The following is a 21,579-nucleotide window of genomic DNA, read 5'->3' on the forward strand; positions in this document are numbered from 1 at the left end:
ATTAAACATCAAAATCCAAGGCCAAGGTACCTCTGCTTTCAAGTTGAAAAGTACTATTTTGGACATCTTGACATGTAATTAGAGTGTAAGCATTCCTATGTATATGCAACTAACCCCAAATTCAGGATGAACCAGCCAAAACAACTACATAGCCAGATACTCAAAACAAATATTGTCAAACAAAGTTAATAATGTAGACGTAAACTTTATGCATGAGGTGTAGGAATCTGTAAACAGGGCAGAAATGGGCACTTAATTTGCAAAATAAAGTAGATGACATACGTAAATATTCCAGTTTTGTTTTGAAAACCTGAGCTGTGATCCCAATTATATCTAATGTAGTTGCAATGATACCTCCTAGAAATGTATTATGTAGGATGTAAAGATCCATAAATATCTCAGATAAAGGGTTTAAGTTAGATGAAATTGAGTCAGTTTTCAGAAAGATAAAGTATTAAACTTAACACCAAGTACCACACACTGCAATTAGCTTTTTGCTTAATATCAAAGCATACAGAAATAATTTTAGGGAGTAAGCTTCTTTCTACACATTGCAGGTATCATATCTGCCCTGATAAAAAACACAGAGAAATTTGTTCTGTAAACTAATATCCTACTTAGGATTCTATTTAATTTCCATTAAAATCTAAAGAGACTACTGGTTTTAAAACTTATATGAACAGAAGTGAATTAGGTAAATAAGTAAAACTACATGAAGTAGACCACCGAGAAACAAAAAAAAAAGTTAATGTTCAATGCAAAAATCCCCTAAACTTAGTTACACTTTGTTGAATTTTTTGATCTCTGGTATTACTGAAAAATTCATTAGATTTCATTAGATTCAGATAAAATTCAACAGTAGAATCAATAGCAATAACACTTTACAACATGAAGATATATAGATTTTCTGATGTCCATCCTCAACAAAACCAAGTGAGTCAGTCCTGATTATTGCTATGCTGCATAATAGATCACCACAGATGTCAGCCATTACTGGCATTGCCTCTCAACACTTCCTTCTTTGAAGTGAAAAGGACAACACTGGTGCTCGAAAATCATGCTCTAAGTAAATAACAAAGCCTGAATTTCAAAGAAGGAATAGGAAAAGGAAGAGAGAGAGGGGGGAAATGTCTATTTTGGTTGAATTCCTGTTCACTTCCGGGAAAGAAAAAGTAATAAAACAAATTGAATAATCTCATGAACATGGTTTACTCAAAAAATATGCACTTATAAGGAAGACAAAGGAAAATTGAGTAGAGGGGTACTGGGGTAAATAATACTAGTAGTTTAAATACTGGGGAAGTGAAGACTGAATATATAAGAGGGCAGGGGAAAGTTAAGTGAAATACGAAGGAACATTTTGCTAGAATATGTTGCACATTCAATTGAGAAGGTTCGATCTTAAAAAAAGAAAAAATCATTGAAAAAAAATGTACATTAATAAATAGAAAGCAAAGAGGAAAAGAACAAATGGCATGCAACAAAGTAAGCAAAGCAAAGCAGGATGGGGAAGATTTAGACAACTCTTTTGATGTTGAAACAATTCCACGTTACATAGATGTAAAACTCACAGAAGCAAGTTTAAACCTGCTTCTTTCTGCATTAGCTTTCTAGTAAGCAGATGGTGCAGTTTAGCTGTCAGATCTCACTGGAATGTAAGTAAATGGAATTGCCTCACTTCAGTCGGAACCTACAGATCTTGTCTTTAAAATAGTACCACTGGCTGTGTATCAGATTTTCACAGTACTATTGTATGACAACAGTTAAGAAACAAGCATTAACAGTCAAAGCCTTTCACTAGACAGCTGAAATATAAGTAAATGGTATTACGAAGATGGAACTGATTGAAGTGTATGATTTTAACATTTCTTATTAACACAAGAAGTTAAAAACAAACAAACAAAAACAAAACAAACACAGAAACATCTGCTTTCATTTTTACATTGTACTTTACCTATACCTGTCACTTTTTGTACTAGAATGAATTCCAGCAGAATTCCATAATCTTGCCACAGTTTAAGAAAACTTGACACTTCCATTTTCAAGAATGTCTGACCAATGTATCTTTTCAACATGAGACACCAAAAAGGCCCCAGCCTTCCAGGGAAATCAGTTTTTGAAACATTAGAAGTTTACTTGAATTGTCCCATTTGGAAACATAAAAATAGAAAAAAACAAAACAAAACAAAACAAACAAACAAACAAAAAACCATGGCAAATTTGTTTTTAGGTTGTTTCATCTGAGTACAACCGTGGCTTAGAATTAAGACATAAGCAGTCCTTCATCCTGTGTAAGAAGGCAAAGGAGATAAAAATAACAGAATAAAACAAAAAACCTTTCAAAGAGTTCTCAATGAAGTTGACTACACAGATGAACTAAAAATGGCCAACAAAATCACAGTAAAAAAAATTAGGTTTTCAGTTTTGCTTAGTTCTCTAGAATACAGAAATCTTAAAAGGTAGCTTATTTTGTTCAAGCTCCAAGGAAACTGTGAAATACTACAATTATCAGCTCAATGAAGGCAATACATGCTTGCAGGAAGTGGGAAATTCTCGCAAGGTATTAGAGAATGTATAGTCCAGGCTGCATATTTTGGAAGTCAAAGACCTTGTAAAGAATCCATCTTTTGGAAGGAGAACTCTCAGGACTTTCTGTGATGAAGAATTCTTCCCCTTAGTAACAGAAAGAAAAAAATACCCTTAGGCAATTTGGGGAGAAAGGCGCTTAAAAAGATTTTCTCCAATTTTTGTATTTTGAAGGGGAAAAAAAAAAACAACCCTGCAAATTATATTCTATTTGTGATTTAATATTTAGTGATACTGAAAGTTATTTGATATTCTGACGTTTTGGTAATTGGTGCAAATTGAAATACTATTTGTATGGGCATTGTTGTTGTTTTTTCCAGAGAGAAAACACAAATTAGTTGACTTAGCTTGCATACGTGTTACCTTATAGGAAACAAAGTGCCAAGCATTGCATATATTACTAATAATGTGAAGAACAGAAAAAAAATCAAATGAAATAAGTGATTTTTTAGACTTTCCATATTTAGTCAAATTATTTATTTCTTCTTCTTGACTGTCAGTAACATCCCTGTAAATTTGTACAGCTGCTACAACCCTCCATCTCTCATCAAAACTTCAACCGGAGTTATTTTTGTCACCAGCTGCTTTAAGGATGCATGTTCCCATATATGGCATTGCATCGATTTCACCTCTGAAGCATTTCATACTTGTCATCTGGGACCATAGAAAAACTTCAAGAACATCAGAATTTTGTATAGATTATCTTCATTGATGGAGCAATAAAAATTAACTTCCTCAATTTTTGCAAACTGGATTTAGAGCTGTACTTCCACACTGAGTCTTCTTCCATTATCTCATTAGTTAGAAAATTTGTCAAACATGCCTGAAAAATCTTTAAATGCCAATGGCCCTTTGCATGCTAATAAACATAGCTTGCGCTATGTGTACCATTGCCCTGTCTTGTATGCGTTCAAATACTTGAAACGCAGGCTTTTTGGAGAATGTGAGTGTACCTTCAAGATTAAAAAAAATACTAATGACTGCAGAAAATATTTTGTAGGATTTTTTTACACCAATCTGAGATTCAACTCTAAATCCTCCAACTGTTGTGCAATGTGATTATAAGCAGGAAAAAAAAAAAAAAAAAAAGGAAAGAATGAAATTGTATTGGACATGAATTACAATTGAGCTTGGATACGTAAATGATGGATAACTTCCCGTCAGCACCCGTCAGCATGCTTTAGACTTTGGGCCAGGAAAAAAATTCAGGACAAAAAGGTAATAATTCCAGGATTAAAAAACCTGAAAATTAACATTTAATTAGTATTCATTACAAGAAAAAAAAAAAAGTATATTGGAGTATGATAATGGCAAGATGATTAATTTCAGATACTGCCTTTGAGAATTACCCATATATAGTCACTCATCCCTGACTTATCCTCTGCAAAACATCAGGTGCCCTTTCAAACTTCAAGGCCTTGGTTTGTGTTTTAGTGCAGAGGAGCCTGCCCTGGCTCCTCTCTATCCATTACAAGGAATTGCTTAAATCCTGGAAATACCACTGGACTCTCACAATTTAAAGGAGGCAGAATAAAACTGTTCAAGAGTGAAAAAGGAACAATATTTAAAGAAAAGTAAAAATGATAGTCTGCTACTATTTGCAGAGATGAATTACGAAGGAGATATGGGCAAGAAAAACCTCCCACCCATAGGCATGCAGCTGGCAGAGATAATAAGCCTAGACTCTCCTGTCACGGCTTTCCTTCCCTCCCGTGCCTGTACATCTACAACAGAAAAATGAAAGACAGCTGAGGAACCTGAGTGTGATCTTTACCTTCCATCTAAATTTAAATACAATTAATGCCACTTTTCTAATTGCCTGGAGCTTTATTCTGTCAATAAAGACGAACCTCAATAGTGAAGCTCATATATCCTCAACACTGGACTTTACTGGGGTAAGACTGAGAATTTTGGTACACAAAATTCTTCACAAATACTTCAGCACACGAAGTCTATCGGCACTTTGGTAAGGTGACATAAGCTGGTGCTTCATATGGAAATCATTACTCAAGCAGGACTATGACTTGCGGGAAAATCTAATTAAACCCTTCCAGACTTAGCTATTTCATTCATGATATTTAGATCCAACCAAATCTGTAAGACAGGTCTAACACTTGTTTGGATTTCTCACTAGTCATCAGATACAGATATCAGCAACACTTAATTTACAAAGCAAACAGATCAAATTGATATTGCATAACCACATTTGCATAAAAATCTATGCTAGGCTTTGTGGGGGTACTGTAAGTTTAAATCAAAGTAAATATCTATGATGAAAAACATGATCAGACTTGAGTAAAAGGAAAAAGAATGGCACATCAGAGGACTTGAATATGTCCAAAATATTTATTTTTACAGTTCTTCTGTGAATTTGCCTTGCATCATTACACTGCCACAGCTACATGTGTAGACAAACAACACAGATGTGGAAAACAGTTAAACAATGCTCAAGATCAGTATTTCTCACTGTTATTTTTAAATTAGAAGACAATCAACTGGGGCATCTGAAGATAAAAAGAAGGGGAAAAAAAAAAGAAGGAAGACAGGGAAATACACAATGTCATCCTGGTTTTGTATCAACAGCAGTAAGAAAATAAAGGCTACATCCCAGGTTATGTTGAACTGGGGAAAATCGGGGTTAGTGGCCACTCGCTATCTTGAAATCTTGAGCTCTTGTGTGTGAGGGAAAGGTAGACTGGGGATCTATGTGGATGATCCCAGAATAATTCCATTTTGCACACACTGTATATGCTCTTGTTAGAAAAGGGGTCTCACACACAGAAAAGGCAAAGTCTTGCACTTAGTGTCTCATTCACTGTCCCTTGCTGTTTAGTCCAAGTCCTTGCGAAAACCAAACTTCACCATTTAAGTGGGAATGATTTCCTCGGTGATCAAGCAAAGAGGTCCAGATCAGTCTCAATTCTAATGAGAAATTCAACCACTCCACTAAAATTGCTTGAAATTAATGTAAAGTTTTCTCACTGACAGTGAATTGGGACCTGCTCTAAAAACCAGTAAAAGCAAATCATTTCTGTGGCCTGATTTGCAGCTACTGTGGCAAACAAGTTTCACTGCTTTTAAGGAGTAGGAGAAACACAGGCAGGCAGAGCGCACAGTGCAGTGTATATTCTGCTGTGGGAGAAAGGAAAACTTTTTCACACCTGGAAACAGCACAGCCTGAGCTACAAACACAAAATGACCAGAGTCCAGTTGCTACATGAGTTTGTATATTTACATTTTCCCCAGGCTGAAGTTGTTCATTTTTACCCACACAGCTCATTTACAAATATAATTGAACCTATACATGCTGGGTGGCAGAGACCTGACATTACAAAGGAGGACTGAAAACTGGCCCTACATCCGTATCAACTTGCAGGGCTGAGAATATGGTATCAGTTTGCCTATCAAAAGCCTCAACAGTACAGTTAATGAAGATAACTAGCAACCAAAAATGTTGACATCAGGTTGAACCATCTTTTCTGGAACAATTTTCTACAAGTAGCCTTAAGCTACTTTCAGTCTCTAATACACATATAGAAATGTGACAACATGACAATTTAATGACAGTATATTTGAGCACTTATAGCTATTACACAAAAATATTCTATTATTGTTATTTATACACTATAGCATTGGGGTATAAATGAAAATACAAAACAACTGATCCAAAACAATATAAGAAGATCTTTCAACTCTCTTCTATAAGAATTTTCCCATATTATTTTCTTTTCTGTCTAATCACTATGAGTAGCATCCTTTCTTCACCAGACTTGAAGACCACTTACAAACTGACCTATCAGCACTGTCACTTCTCTGTTTCACTTTGGCTGCAAGAATCACCACTAAGGTAGTACATACTCTACCTATGAGCCCAAACTTCATATGCCAGAAGAACAATGCTTATAGTAATAGGACAATATCAGCACTCAAAAAAAGGCAGACAAAAAACAAATCAAGAGTAAATCAAGAATATGATTTAAAATCCCTACCATCTCCTATATTACATACAATCGGCAAAATAAAGTTCTGCAGTTCTTCTGAAACACACAAAGTTTATAGAAATTTTGGAAATTTTGGTCTAGGATCTGCTGATAAAATCAGCTTCTGAATATAATGAATTCAGAAGTGCAGCTGTTAAGAAAAAAGCCTTGACTTGCTCTTTGGAGACTGTATTTGACATGGTTCCCTTGCTCAATTCTGAGCAGTGATTTTACCTTTCAGAAAATGTTTCTATCCTTATCCATCATGATCCACATGCAGACACAGCAGGAAACAGACCCCTCCATACACCGATTTGTACGGCTCACTGAGCTATATTTGGTTCAGTAGAACATGGCCCAGTCCTGTTCACCACATGCTGCCCTAATGGTCATTATATTTGCAAGCACATGACTTGAAGTTTCTGAGCTCAGCATCCCTCTCAGGAAAGCATCAAGCACCATGAAATTACAAGCTATTAAACACCTATTAAACTCCCCTTTTGGGTGAAACCCCAGCCTAAAATTCTCAGTGACTCCAAAGGGGAGGGATTTCCCCTTTATGTTATTTACATCAACTCTTAATTGAGGACTGTAAGTTGCTTTGCACGTGAACTACCTCTTACATTTTGTAGGATCATGTATAAACATAACCAGTATCAATTATATTAATTTGGTACTTTCCTTTAAAATGAGAATGTAAAATCAATGCTGCATCTCATTTCCCTATTGCAATGGCTTAAGCAAGCCACAAAAAAAATCTTGTGATCATCATTTATTAAGATTGTCTATTCTTCTACTTAAAGTTGCAAATTTAAATAATGTAAAGAGAATAGAAATTTTTTAAAAAGTCGGTGGTTATGAACCATATTATCTAGTTATTATTATAACCTATTAACCTATTATCTAGTTAGTTATTATCTAATTAAAATTGCCATAAGAGTCAAGATTACAATTCTCTAAAGAAAACATAACCAATTCACTTATTGATGCTACCAGAACGATATGATCTCATAAAAATCGGACTAGGTCAGAAATCACGAACCAGTAATAGAAGCCAAATTCTGCCTTCCTGATTCACGTATGAGTTTGTCACAGTAGAAATTTCCCCCTTGTTTAACTCCATTAATTGAGAAAAATCTTGCCCACTGAACTCTTATATCCAAGAATCTAAAGAAAGAAATTCTTGGCTTGAACTCTCAATCACACAAGATAAAATCTACTCGATGAAGCCAAAGCAAAGCTTTATTGATAAAAAGCAGCTTTATGCAAATTTTAAGCTATAAATTACTTCTAAAGCTTTGGCACTTTAGTGTACAGACATATATTTAGAAATGCTATTTTGTTCTTTTTTAGATGCTTATCAAATATCTCATCAGATAAAGCTTTGTTCATGTGAATCTAATTATTCATGTTTTAGCTAAGCTCTTTCCTGTTAAATCTTCATGCAAAGCTACGTAATTTTTTCTTTTAATTTTCTGAATAAGCTGAGTAATTCCAAAAAACTTTTGCTAAAAAAGCAATAAAGTAAAGATCAGAAACCTTTTGGTCCTCAAAAGATTAAAACCATAAAGTTTAACACTCTCCTCCTCCTTTGAACTGGGATGTTTTTAATACAGCAACTTAGCCTCAGGTTACCTCAAAGTAAGTGCATTATACTATCCTGTATAAAATCAAATGTGTTAACAGATTAAAACATTACTTAACAATAGTAGCCTAAAGATTAATGTTTAACATATGATCAGAATCAAGTAACAGTTTTTCTGCAAAAATGAATGCTGTATCTTTCTCTTTACAAGCCCAAACCTTAGCAGTACTAGCTTAGAGATAGACAAGTTGAAAGAACAGCCAACAGGAAAAAGGCTTCGATATGAAAAACTCAAAGCACTCTTTTTAAGTTATTTTATCTACTGCAGGTCTTTTTACAGTTACTCACAACACTCATGATAAAGACACACAATTGAAGAGAAGGTTATTAATACCAACAAGGCTTTTCTCATTTCAGTCACACTTCTTAGGAACAACCTAGGAAAGACTGAAAAAAGAAAGGCAAATGATCTATTTCAGGAATATGCTTTCATTCCAAACAAATCTGAATTAATAAATTTCAAGATATCCCCAGACATTCCTGAAAAATTCAACAAGTTCTTATAATATTAAACATTTGGTATATATTTGGCCTTAGAGATACTACATTTAGACGTCTATACACCAATCTCTGTAATTAAGCAGGAAGTATAGTTTATGAATCCACAGACATGGTTCTGTTTACCCTGAAACACGTATCCACTTGTAAATCTACATACAGCTGAATACAGATTCAATCACCTCTGAATTTCACTGCAAGCCAAGACAATCAACCCACATGGAGACACAAAGACCTAATTTTAGGTGTTGGATGTTGAACCCTATTCCTGGTTTCAAAGCAGTCAAAACTTCATTTCTTTCTTCATAACAACATGAAGTAAACTGAATTTGCATTTACTTATGGTGAAATCTCACCAAAATCAACACATTGCAGAAAAAAAGTCTTATTTTATTGACATAGCCTTTCCTGAAGACAAAATATTTCATCAGAAAAAGAGAGGAGAAAAGTAACTCTAATCCACAAAAAATGGAACAATAAAACAAAGAACTGAGAAGTTTTCTTCTTCTTTGTTCTTTATGGCAATAATCCTAACAGACAACACACGTGCTGCACAATGCAATCCTTGTGAACATGTACTCGATAATAAATAACTTCAGAGATTATTGAAGATTTAGAATACAAATGTTAACAACTGGAGGAAGGATCTACCTCAGCAGCTCAGAGGTGTTAAAATATGTAGAACATTAATACTAAATATAAAGCTGTTTTCCTACCTGTGTGTAGACAAATTACTGAGGTACAGCGTGTATTTTTCTTCAGCAGACAGACCATCCATCATCAAGTAAAAAACATGAAAATTACTCTGGTTGAGAGGTTGCATAATGACACGAGACTTCTCCAACATGTACGTATAAATTCTAGCTGATTAAGAAACAAACAAATAAATTCACTGTTATCTTGATTGCTCTATACTCAGATTTCTTAAACCATTCATCACTGCAACACTGAAAAATAGAAAATATTTTAATAAAGCAGTCTGAGGTATGTATGATATAAAAAATACTACCATTCATAGTACCATAACTTTCTATACAGAATCATATATAGAATCCTAATTCTATTAAAATTAGCTATTAGTAATCTCACCCAAATGTAGCAATCTGAGAATTCCAAACTCCTTCTTAATGAACAAAGATGTAAGAAAGATTCAAGACGTTCTGGAAAAAATGGTCCATGGATCCATTTCTTTTTTCTCTCTTGGCAATCAAGCATGCTCATCTTAATAATATAGATTAGCCACCTAACTTCTGGATGGCTACAAGACAAATTGCATGGTTGTCAGCAAGCCCATTAACCAATACTTGGGGAAAGACGTGTATTCCAGAAGGGCTATGATGAGCTTGCCATTTGAAAAGGCACATGAATCAGCACATCTGCAAGGAAGGGGAAGGAGGAAGAACTCAGCTGTGATTTGACTATGGAAATGCTCCATGCTCACTAAGTTTTTTGGAAGAGGCACCTCCAACAAGGTTGCAGCACACTATGCTGCTACTACATGCTTTTCAAACCCTGCAATGCAGCAGAGCTTTCACAGGGTGTTAGTGAGCACCTCTATCCTAGAAAAAGTCGTTGTTAAGTTTAGAGGTTAAAATGCACTTCTCAGCAAAGAAGGAACTGTATTTTTGAAACCATGCAAACATAGAACATAAAAGTGTATTAAATCATATCTTCCAATGGTGTGGATGATGACCAAGTCTACAAGCAGTTGCTGCATGTCCAGTACTACAAACACTGGCATGTGCATCCAGTAGCTTTTTTTTTTTTTTTTTTTCTTGAAGAAAAATGTGATTAAGTATGAAATAACACTCAGTATTCAGTGCAGTCAAAAATGCTGCATTTTTAGGTGTATCCAGAATTGCAACTTCAAATGCCTGAGGAATTTTGAAGGCAGAGTTGGAGTTTAAAGATTTCTAAAGATGGGAAGCACTGAAATATCTTTTATTCTTCTTGTATTTCTTACAGAAGTAACCCTACCATCAACTAATTTTAAAAGAGGCTATTACTAATCCTCAATCACTTTTCCTTCTGTGCAAATGTCTTCACTAAGGCTTTCATAACTATCACTCAGATGTTTTCAGTATTCACTGGTTAATAATAGCAAGAAAAAATATATTGGAAGTCATGTGATTAATTAATACAGTTGACTTTAATGATGGGCAACACCACTTATTTAGATTGCACAGATTAATTCAGCACTTTCCAGCTACTTCAAGTCACCGACTTCAATAAGGCTAAATACAGTTCATCTCAGTTAGCATCTCCAGAAGTAGGAATAGCTGTTAAGAACTGTCAAATTTCTGATCAGCAAGAATCTAATGAAACTAATTTATGAAACTAAATTAATGAAACTAAATTAACTCAGAAAAAAAATTGTCACAGCCTTCCTATAAAGAAAAAATGATACGCTATTTAATCTAAGTGAAATAAAAGAGAAAAATAATGGAGTTCTAGAGCAAAGTCTGTCGTTTTTGTGCAATATCTGCTATACTTACAAGTGCAAGGAAACTTGTACTTCTAACAGATCAGACAATCTGCAGAGTAGCTGCAGTCAGCAGGCAGAGCCTGCTCTGAAAATGTAGCCAGTGAAATCTTCGAGGATGCATTCTTTGAAACTACATTGCTTTCTCAAAAACTTTGTTGCTAAACACGGCCACTGCTAAATAATAACATACAAAATTTCCTAGCTGAAACATGGTACAAAAACACATCGGAGAACTTGGCTGCAGTCTTTCTTACATCAAAAAAAGGAAAATCATGCTTTAAACTTTTTCTTTTTTTTTTTTTTTTTTTTTAATTGATCAAAAACATTTGTAACAAACACAGGCCAAAATGCATTCTGCCTCTTTTTACAAATCAATTTACATCCTTCCATTTTAGGACAACTTAAAACAAAAACAAAAACAAACAAACAAACAAAACCCCAACAAACAAACAAACAAAAAAAAAACTAACCAACCAAATAAAAACTTATATTTTCAAATAGTGAAGATGAGAAAAGCAAGACTGGAAAATCTGGAGAATAAGTTCCTCAGACTTGATCTTCTTTTCCTAACCTTTTTTTCAGTTGTTTGAAGAAACAGAGAGAGGCCTTGCCACCAATCTCAGGACTTAAGCCAACTTATATAAGGGATCATTTGCCCTTCTCTTTCCCAAATAAAAACATCAATTTTACTTCTGGAAATAGGTACGTAATCCTTGTTTCACTACTGTGCAATGGGTGTGCAGTGCTGCTTATGATTACCATATTTTGGCAAAAGGTCCGTCTTCAAGTTCTGTTATGTATGAGCTCATTTTAGAACAAAACCACTTGTATGTAAATTATTCTAAATTTGTTCTGATGTATCACTTTCTACTAGTTCCCACTGCCTTATCATACTCAGTCTCAATGAACAGTGACTTAATCTGGGTTATATTTTCTTCACTTGTTTGGGTGAAAGCAATGGAAGGTACCTTACCATAAAGCTACTTATCATAGGAGAAGTCTCATTTCAGCATAACACTGCAGGGTTTCTAATCACAAACCAGAGTCAAAGGAGACACGAACCTCTATGGATGTCTCTTATGGTTTTCAGTAGAACCACACTCAAGAGCTCCACTCTTTCTTTCAGAACCTCATGGCACTGTTTCTAATAAAGACCAAAACAAGCCTGCAAGTGAAAATCGTGGCCAAAATTTCTGTTCTGCAGGTGTAGTGGACTTTCTTCTACAAGAAAAAATCTTATGTGACAAAAATCAGGGCATTTACAAGGTCCAGACATGAAAGAACTTCAGCACAAACAAAAAGCTGTTTCAAAATTGATCCAGTTCCACTTAAAACACAAAGAATGCTACCTTGAACTTGTCTTGTATAATAAAAATGTACGCATGTACTCAGTGTGCCTCTTCCTAAGTAAACTGTTTTGGACCTCTCCCTCAAAGCTCAGTTTGTTAAAGAGTTTAAATCCTTTGCTGGAGGCAGCCTTGTGTCACTTGAATTTTTGTTTACAGATCAGACATACTTAGCCCAGTTTCCTCAAATGAGTTACAAAGTCTTATCTCAGCAGAATCAGGTGCTCTGTATATTTACACACTTCATTCATGCTTAAACAGTGCGAGACAGTAAATACTGCTTCAAATAATCTTGCAAATAAATATACAGAATCATTGGGTAGGATTTATCCAGGCAAAGACAACATGCCAGATTCTTTTCTCATTTATTGTAATGTCAGTCAGGGGTAATTCCATTCAAAACTGATGCATAGCAGTAGCCTAGAAAATCCAACTCTTACAGTGAACAGCATGAACAACTGCAATATACATGTACTCATTTTTCTCCTGTACTGTAGTTTCTCATTCTTAAACAAATTTTGGAACTTTTGGCTACCTAAGATTTAGTTTAAGTAGTTTATGCAGTTCTTATGTGCCCAACATTCTGCGTAAGATAAGCAATTTGTTTATATTTGTTCACAGCCTTAACTCAACCCTAGGTTTTCTTATTGTGTGTCAGTGGTTTCAAAGTGATAAAGGCACAGCACCAGTGTATCAGAAAACTGACATCAGATTCTGACTAGCTGTTTCCACGTTAATATCATTTGCAGACAAAAGCTGTGACTTAAAATAGCAATTATGATTGAAAAAATCAGATTCTTTCACTGAAAGGGAAGCACTCAAAATTCTGCTGAATACATAACATTCAGGCTTCCACACTATCCTCATCTGGGGAACTCAATGACTTAACCTTACTACAGATGTACCATGAAAATTAAGCCATTTATGTTTCTGAAATGCTCACATACTGAAATTTGTTGATGCAGAACGTAAAAACATAGAAAAACCATCATTATAGTTTTAGAGCAGGATAATACGGCACAAGCTACATATGGATCAATCCAGGGAAAATTTTTACTGTAAATCAAAACTGAAGAAAGTGCTACTGATTTCTCACACAGAGATATTTTCTCTCATACTTGCTAAGGTACACTGAATACTCCTGAGAAAATAAACTGTAGTTACCACTATGAAATATTTTCAAACAACATTTTTAGAAACAAAAACAAAAACAAAAACATACCAATACACATTAACAATGACTTTCTTTAAAAATAAGCAGTTTTGGAAATGTTTATCCAGTGAAATCTAAGTTAATTGGATCAAAAATGTGTCACCACACAGCTTTGCTATCCAGGAGGATCAGTGCAAGCAGGCAACTGTGTACAGTTGCACTCACCTCTCACTTTAGTACAGAGTAACTTTTTGATGGCCTACAGAGACCAGAAATGAAAGTACTCCCAGACTGGCTCAGGTGACCAGAATTTTCAGAACCCACAGAACATTTGCTCAATATCCACTTTCACCATTTATGAATGTGTGCTGGTAATTACAAGATTCCCACTTACAGTGAAAGCAAACACTATCTCCACGCTCTCACCTCAAACTGAAAGAAACATCAGCATGATTCCTGGTTCCTTCAGAGGAAGCTCAAAGTTATAACAACTTCTAATTTGATTATTAGAAAGCATATCTTTTTTTGTCTGCCCTAAGGTTAACAGCTAAGCTTAAGGGATACTTAAAATGCCCAATACCACAATACTTCCAAATGCAGAAAGTAATCTGCTTGTTACTTTTATTATTCAGTAAAGTGATACACAACTTTCAGAGTTTGCTTAGTTTCAGGTATGAAGAGGAATACTGATTCCTGGGAAATGGAAGACGAAGTAGCAGTGGTCAGTTTTTTCCTTGGGTTTTTCTGCCACCTGGTGGTTACACAAAGCAGCTCTCTCCCTCCAATAACTGCTCTACTTCGAACAAGCTGTGAATTCACATGCTATGAATCATGTTCCTCTGACACTCCATAAACTCCCTTTCTTCACATACTTGAAGGCAATTGATAACCACTTGTATGTCACACTGTGACTCCTCACCTTCTAGTCTAGAGTAATCATAAAATAGGCATTAAACATTTTAAATATTTACCTGCAATTAATGTCCTTTTCTTCTCACAAAACTGTAGCTCAAAATATTTTATAAAACAGCTGGAAAAATCATTTAGGGGTGTCTTAGCATGTCCAAAGGCTTCCAAGACACAGTTTACCTTCAAGAAAAAAATGGTAAAACAGTGACAAGAGAAGAAAATATTTCAATAAACGTCAGTGAAATTGGTTTAGGACCAGTAACTGAAAAAATAAGACTACTTTTTAGCTTGGAATTTAACAAATTTCTTGAGAGATTTTTTTCAGTATAGAAATTAAAGTAAAATAGTTTAAAAACTCCACCTAAGTGCCGTCAGAATAGTGGGAGCTGTGAATGGAAGGGAAAGACAAGGGCCCAACCTCAGACCCTTCAGTGCTATTAATTAAAACAGCTACTGGTGCAGTAGGTGGCAGCAGAAACTAGCGAACTTAATTTTGGTTTCACTCCTGTATCATTGAGATTTAGGGTGTATTTGCATAAATTAGGCTAATTCAGCACCTGGTTTGACCAGTGTGTCTTCAGTAACTTTAAACGGTGCTATGTGCAACTGCAGCAAGCACAAACCCAGGTCATTGTGTTCGTTAAAGCACCTTAAAAAGGCAACTAAAGCAGAGCTATAATGTGATTCCCCCTGGATGGGATCTGCTACACCTACCTCCTCTGTCTGAAGCCAGCTATCCCACCTGAGCTATTCAGAAGGAATCCTTCTATAAACAGAATGCAACTTATTTTTCTTAATATGGGATGATCCTCTTCTGTCTGTACTGATTACAAGTCATTGAAACATGCTTAATTCTATACTACTTGACTAAACAAGACTAGGACTCTAACCTCTGTGGTATGTGACATGGTAGGGTTCATATTTGCATCGCTTTCATTTGCAAAGCAGGGCAGATAAAGCACTGTGAGTGGTTACTGGTACATATTGCCAGAGTTCCTGGTGGGGATTTAAACTGTGCCAGGAGACAAGTCTCAGCAACGACAGGACTCCCACAACTTCCAATTCTCACTGCTCCCACATTTCTATCCAAAACATACAGTTTTCAGTTGTTTATTCACAAAGTTACAATGTTCAGTCAAGTGAAAAATTTACACTTACAAGTGTTAGCATGTAGTCTAATTTACCTGATATGTAAAACAGGTTCTCCTGATTTCATAGTGTGCAACTGGACATAATTTGGTTCAGCTACTGAAATCAAATATGATTGACCAAATATTTCATAACACTTGCCTATTCCATATTTAATACACAAATACCAAGTCTATAACTTCAGTCAGTCCTTGTAGATCTTCCACAACTTTCCAATTTCTGTTTCACATACTATTACTTCAGATGTCCAAGCACTTCTTGGATGGGACAAAGACCACTACAACCACACAGATAATCTTATTTACTTACTATAGGCAGTCAGTACATATTCAGGAGGCTGTACCTTATCACACTGTATTTTCCATTCACTGAAACACTGCTTCCCAAAATAACTAAAATATATATAAACAAAACTGGACTCGACTTTTTAGTTTCCACTCATCATAACAGTGAACTTAATCCTGCTTCCATTCAGATCAAGGCAGGAAAGAAGCCTCCTCTGACATGAAAATTCTGCACTTTTTCCTTGCTCTTCAAATGACTTTGCATATAAAGAGACCAGATTTTTGCCTTGTTCTACTCAAGTGTTCAGAATGCTACTTACATGTTTTATCTTTGTATCAAAGGTACTTCTGCTGGAGCTAGATCTACAAGTGAGGTGCTTCACTATTTGTTTGCAGGCTTCAGTCTTCCCAGAACCACTTTCTCCACTGTAAAATGACCAGAAAAGAAAGAGAAGGCGGAATCATTGGTTTTATTTTCACATCTGAAACACTACTTATGCTTTTTACTACTTGTGTTGGAATGGATTTAAGATATCTCAGTCAAACACTCATTTGAAATAACAGAAGGTTTATGGATGGCAAATACTCAAGAAGAAAACATAGGAGATAGACTGGCTTACTATATTGACGCGGTCTCTCAGAGCTGTCTGGCTATACTGTCTTGTACCACAAGTCAAGCCAACCAAATCTAAAGCCATTTTGAAGGTATTTACAGCAATTTTTTATCTCTTTATCATCTGGCCAGCTAAGGAATCTGCTTACACAGCCCAATTCTTTGCAGATGGGGAAATACTACTGTGTTAACCACAGGAGTCAGAAAGTAAAAAGTAAAAAAGGTAAAGCTTTAGGAAGAAGAGAAAGGAAATAAAAATGAAGAGAAAAGAAAATGAAAAGATTATTTAACAGTTAGCTGGCACAGAGCTAACGTTTAACTTCTTGTTCATGATGTGGAATATATATTCCATACAATAAGAATTCCTGGGAGGAAAGACAGATGAAGAAAACGAGGTAATAGACAATTTGATCAAGGAAGGATAAAGTCAGTGAAGCCTGATTAAGGAATTTCTTAGATGCACTCTAAGTTGTTATACTGTAACTGAATCAAACCAAATGTCTTTTGGTGCCCCTCCTTCATTTACCTGCTTGATCACACTTTAAAGGCTGTTTCTATTACAGTCATTTAAAGTACAGTGATCGTGCTGGTTGGTCAGACTGTAATCTAGTTTATGAAAATGAGAGGGCAGCAAAATATATTACTGGCCTGGCCACTGCCTTATATATAGGAATCTCATTTCAAATGAGAAAACAATTAAATAAAGGAAGAAATAAAAGAGAGAATAAAAAAAAAAAGTTTTCATAGTTGAGATCACTGTGCCATTTAGTCAGTTCTTATGGGACACACGCAGCTCTGGTGGATATCATATTTGTCTGCCTGATAAGACGCATTCCTAGGTGTCAAAAGGGATTTCTCATTACTCTATGTGATATATCAGGCTGCTTTTAAGTATGTCCTTCTTTAGTAACAGGCTGACCCTGGACTTCAAACTCCTGCTGTTATCTGCAGGAGGTTTGTAGTCCAAGGTTTGCAACCTGGATATATGATATGCAAAGCCTTCAAATAATAGGTCACAAAGCCATATTTAAACCAGGTCTTAAAACAAATCACTTGAAATCAAGGTCACCACCATAGCAAATGTGAAGCTAGCATCTCTCAGGATTGACCGGATGCTCCGTAAGTGCACTATACATTGCTCAATCTTCAGCTTCTGACTTCCTTCAACAATTCATTTCATGTTAGATTATATTTGATGTCACTCTCAAGCATGGATTCCCTCTCTGAATTACAAATGAATGTACTCTGAATATTACAAAGCTGCCTGCCTGTTTTCTAAGTAGATGCATTAGTTTTCTGCCTTTATAATGGCTGTGTCCAAATTCTGTGTTCTTTTAAACTGTCATCAGTAATAAGAGAAGAAAAAAAGTGACACAAGGGCATTAGTCCTGTGATGCTCCTCCCCTAAAGACATTTCATACTCTTGCAAACTACAGACCTTATGCCTGTACTATGCAGAAGGTCAGTGAGCCTGCAGACAGATATCAATCTCTTGAGTCACACTTCCTACTGTTCACTCACATGAGCAGTCCACTGACGCCTGGGTGCCATGATATGAAACAATTTTATCCCTCCACAATACACTTGGACCACAATCACAGCTGCAACCTTCTATCATCATATCACAGGTTAACAGCAGGACTGGCAACAGTGGTTCATTCAATTATTTCAGCTTACCCAGAATTTCTTTGCACTTAAAATGTCTCAGAAATTTATCAACCACAGCTACACATGATGTCACTGAGCACAAGTGCTCGGATGTTTGAAAATCAAATCTCTAACAGCCCACACCTTGTCCAATGCGTGCTGCCTTTTATACCCACTGGCAGATAACTGCATCATTCTGATATTCACATTATTTATTTCTGAATTCAGATAGTTTCCTTAACTGGATCATTACTGTTTTGTAAACGTCAACTTCAATGTAAATTAATCATCTAAATCATGTGCTTGGGGGAAATTGTGACAAAATATAGAAGGAAGGAGCTACCTGTCTCTTCAGATCACAGAACAGGCAGAGTTTTACTGGCCCTGTTCCATTTACACTTCTGACCAATTCTGCAGTAATATTTAAAATAAACAAAGACTACTCTTGTGCTACTTGGATTACAATCAGAAATGCTGGAAAATTTCCAACAGAATTTGTTTCATATATGATTCCTAACAGTTTTAAAGGAAGATTCAGATCAGATACAGTTGCGACACTGTATGAATTTCTGAAGCCAGGCCCTCAACATTCCACTCTCAAGCATGTACGTTATTAATACAAATTCCCATTCTGATAGCAGTGTGTATCCAGGGAAAAGGGAGAAACCTTTTGGAAGGCTAGAAAAATTTCTTCTCAGTTTGCATGGTAGCACAGCAAGACACTGGGTCCTGCTCCATGTCTGAGGTTCCTAGTCTTGAAATATACATGTATGAGTAACACTGCTAAACATAAAATAACTAAATAACTCTGTGTGTTAGTGGGAAATTATATTTGTGAAGTAAACTATTTTGAAAAGTGTATTTCTAAACAATTTTATATTATAAATAAGATGATCAAACTGTAGTGCCACAGCTCACTGCAATTACAATACACTGAATTAGAATTTAAAAAATACAAAGTATTAACCTGAACAGAATATATGTGGTGACGCTAACCTGAGGAAATCAAAAGCTGTCAAGTCAGCCCACTTTAAAAGATGAAGATTTCTCTCAGTCCCAGGTTATTGGGCTTATAAATGTGGTCCATTTCAGAATAAAATCTCTGGATATTGACATTCCTGTCTCCTAACTTTTATACAACAATTCATTACATATATTCCTTAAGGCTTTTTGTTCTTCTTTAAATCACCAAATTAGCCATTAGCATCCCATAAACCACTGGCTTGATTGACTGAAGATCCTTAGCTTTTAACAAGCTTATAAACTATGCTTAGACTTCCCAGATAGCTCTGACTTATCTTGTCGGTGGTTAATGCATTTTCATATCCTGTATGGCAGGAACAAAATCCAGTCAGAAGCAAGTTAATTATGAAAAGCCTATCTATTGACTATTTAAAATCGTAACACATCTTTATTTTATTTTATTATCATTTTATTTGATAACATTCATAAAAAGTATATTCACAGCTAGCTCTTGGTGTTAAGCATACATCAATGGGATAGGCTTACTATAAACTAAAAGTAATTATGAATAACTGGTAGTAATCTCTTCAATAATTTGGACATACCCTTTTCTACTGTAAAATAGAAACTTGATTTCAGTGAGTGGACATTTGTGAAGTGTCCAAATAGCAATCATAATAATAAAAATGTTTAACACCGTAGCTCCATGGAGGAAGTTAAGAGTAAAGCTTCAGAATACAGGAAAATAAGTAAAGTAGAAAGACACAAAGAAGGCCAGGAGAAAAACTAATGAACAGATATGAATTGTCCTAAGCACTTAAAATGGACCTCTTACAGGACACTAACTATGAGCAGCACCACAATATGAATTGTCCTAAGCACTTAAAATGGACCTCTTACAGGACACTAACTATGAGCAGCACCACATACAGTAAGTATAACTGCTTGGGACTGTACAACAAGTTCACTCATTGATGTGAATAAGCAGAGATTTAAGCAAGTTTGTTGTAAGGGACTTGGGTAAAGAGATGCCAAACTCCTGGTTCAATCAGGATTAAGCATGAAATAAATAGCACTGTGAGACTCTGCCCAGAAAGCATGAACCTATTCTGAACACACACATGGGCTGAAAATTGAAGTAGTACTTGAAGTGTAGCAGTGGTTTCATGATGACTGCTTTGGACATAACTCTGTTTCAGTCAACTTCAGGAGTCTTTACCTCTAATCTTTATTATCCTTTGTGAAAACGTGGCAGGCAAAAATGACTAGACTAAGAAGAACAGTATTTCATTAAGGGTTATGCTGTGCGCAGAATTCATTAGCGCACACTGTATGTGTGCAATAAAAGAGTAATTCATGAATCATTAACAACAGCCACTAAATTGATGGAAGGTTTCTTTTCGTAATTAAGCTTTGGCAGGAAAAAACAATTAACTGACAAACATTGCTAATAAAACATAAACTTTATCTCTCCAGAATAAAGAAGCATGATGAAGATGACAGGACTAACATGCATAGGGCATATTTTCTGAAACTCTTTCTAGCCTTGTTGAGAAAAGAGTGGGTAACCGGATATACTGAAAATAATTATCTTCTATAAAGAAATTACTTTTTTTTTTTCTTTTCTTTTCTTTTTTTTTTCCCCCTTAAAAACAAACTATGAATTTTCAGGAAAGATTTAGGAGATAGTTATAGATACTGCCATCACTTATGTGGTAGCTTATATTTAAACCAGACATATTTTGAGAACTGCACGCGAGAATAATATATTAACATTGCCATGATACTATTTCTCACTGCTCCATATCACATCATAACTACATAACATGCACATCAAAATAGCAGTCATCTCACAGTAAAATTTACTACAATAAAAGTAAAGCACCGTGTTTATAAACTCAACTAACAACTTACATATAATATAAAGTATTATTATACATAATTAGAAGAAAAGTAGACCTAAAAATAAATACACATTAGGAGTTTATTCTATATTTGCATCATTTCCTTTGCATCCAATTGTAATAGACGACAAAAGTATCATCTTAGTGAGCACTTTCCAGAGTATTTGTATGTCAAAAATGGCATCTCTTGCAATTATCAAGGCAACTTTATTCTGAGTTTTTTATTCCACAGGAATAATCAATTTTCACTGGATTTACTGCTAATAAGACCAAACAAATCTAGCATCCTTCTGATTTAGCGTGGCTATTTGCCTATGTGGCATTCTATGAACTATTTAGACTAAGCCAAAACCAGTGGGCCCTGCCGGTCCTGCTGTGGACTTAATGTACGAGCTTCAAATACTGACACAAGTCCAT

General features: G+C 35.3%; 1 protein-coding gene across 1 annotated transcript in view; it reads right to left on the minus strand.

Moving 5' to 3' along the window:
- MYO16 (myosin XVI) overlaps positions 1-21,579 on the minus strand; it is a 258,883-nt gene that overhangs the window by 136,596 nt on the left and 100,708 nt on the right. The window contains exons 13-15 of the mRNA XM_042867357.1: positions 16,356-16,461; positions 14,665-14,782; positions 9,426-9,573 (exon numbers count right to left, since the gene is read on the minus strand). Coding sequence (XP_042723291.1) covers positions 9,426-9,573; positions 14,665-14,782; positions 16,356-16,461 — 372 coding nt within the window. The remainder of the gene's footprint in view (positions 1-9,425; positions 9,574-14,664; positions 14,783-16,355; positions 16,462-21,579) is intronic.

The sequence above is a fragment of the Lagopus leucura genome, unplaced genomic scaffold, assembly GCF_019238085.1.
Source record: "Lagopus leucura isolate 7727_CA_CO unplaced genomic scaffold, USGS_WTPT01 Super-Scaffold_100001, whole genome shotgun sequence".
Taxonomy (NCBI): domain Eukaryota; kingdom Metazoa; phylum Chordata; class Aves; order Galliformes; family Phasianidae; genus Lagopus; species Lagopus leucura.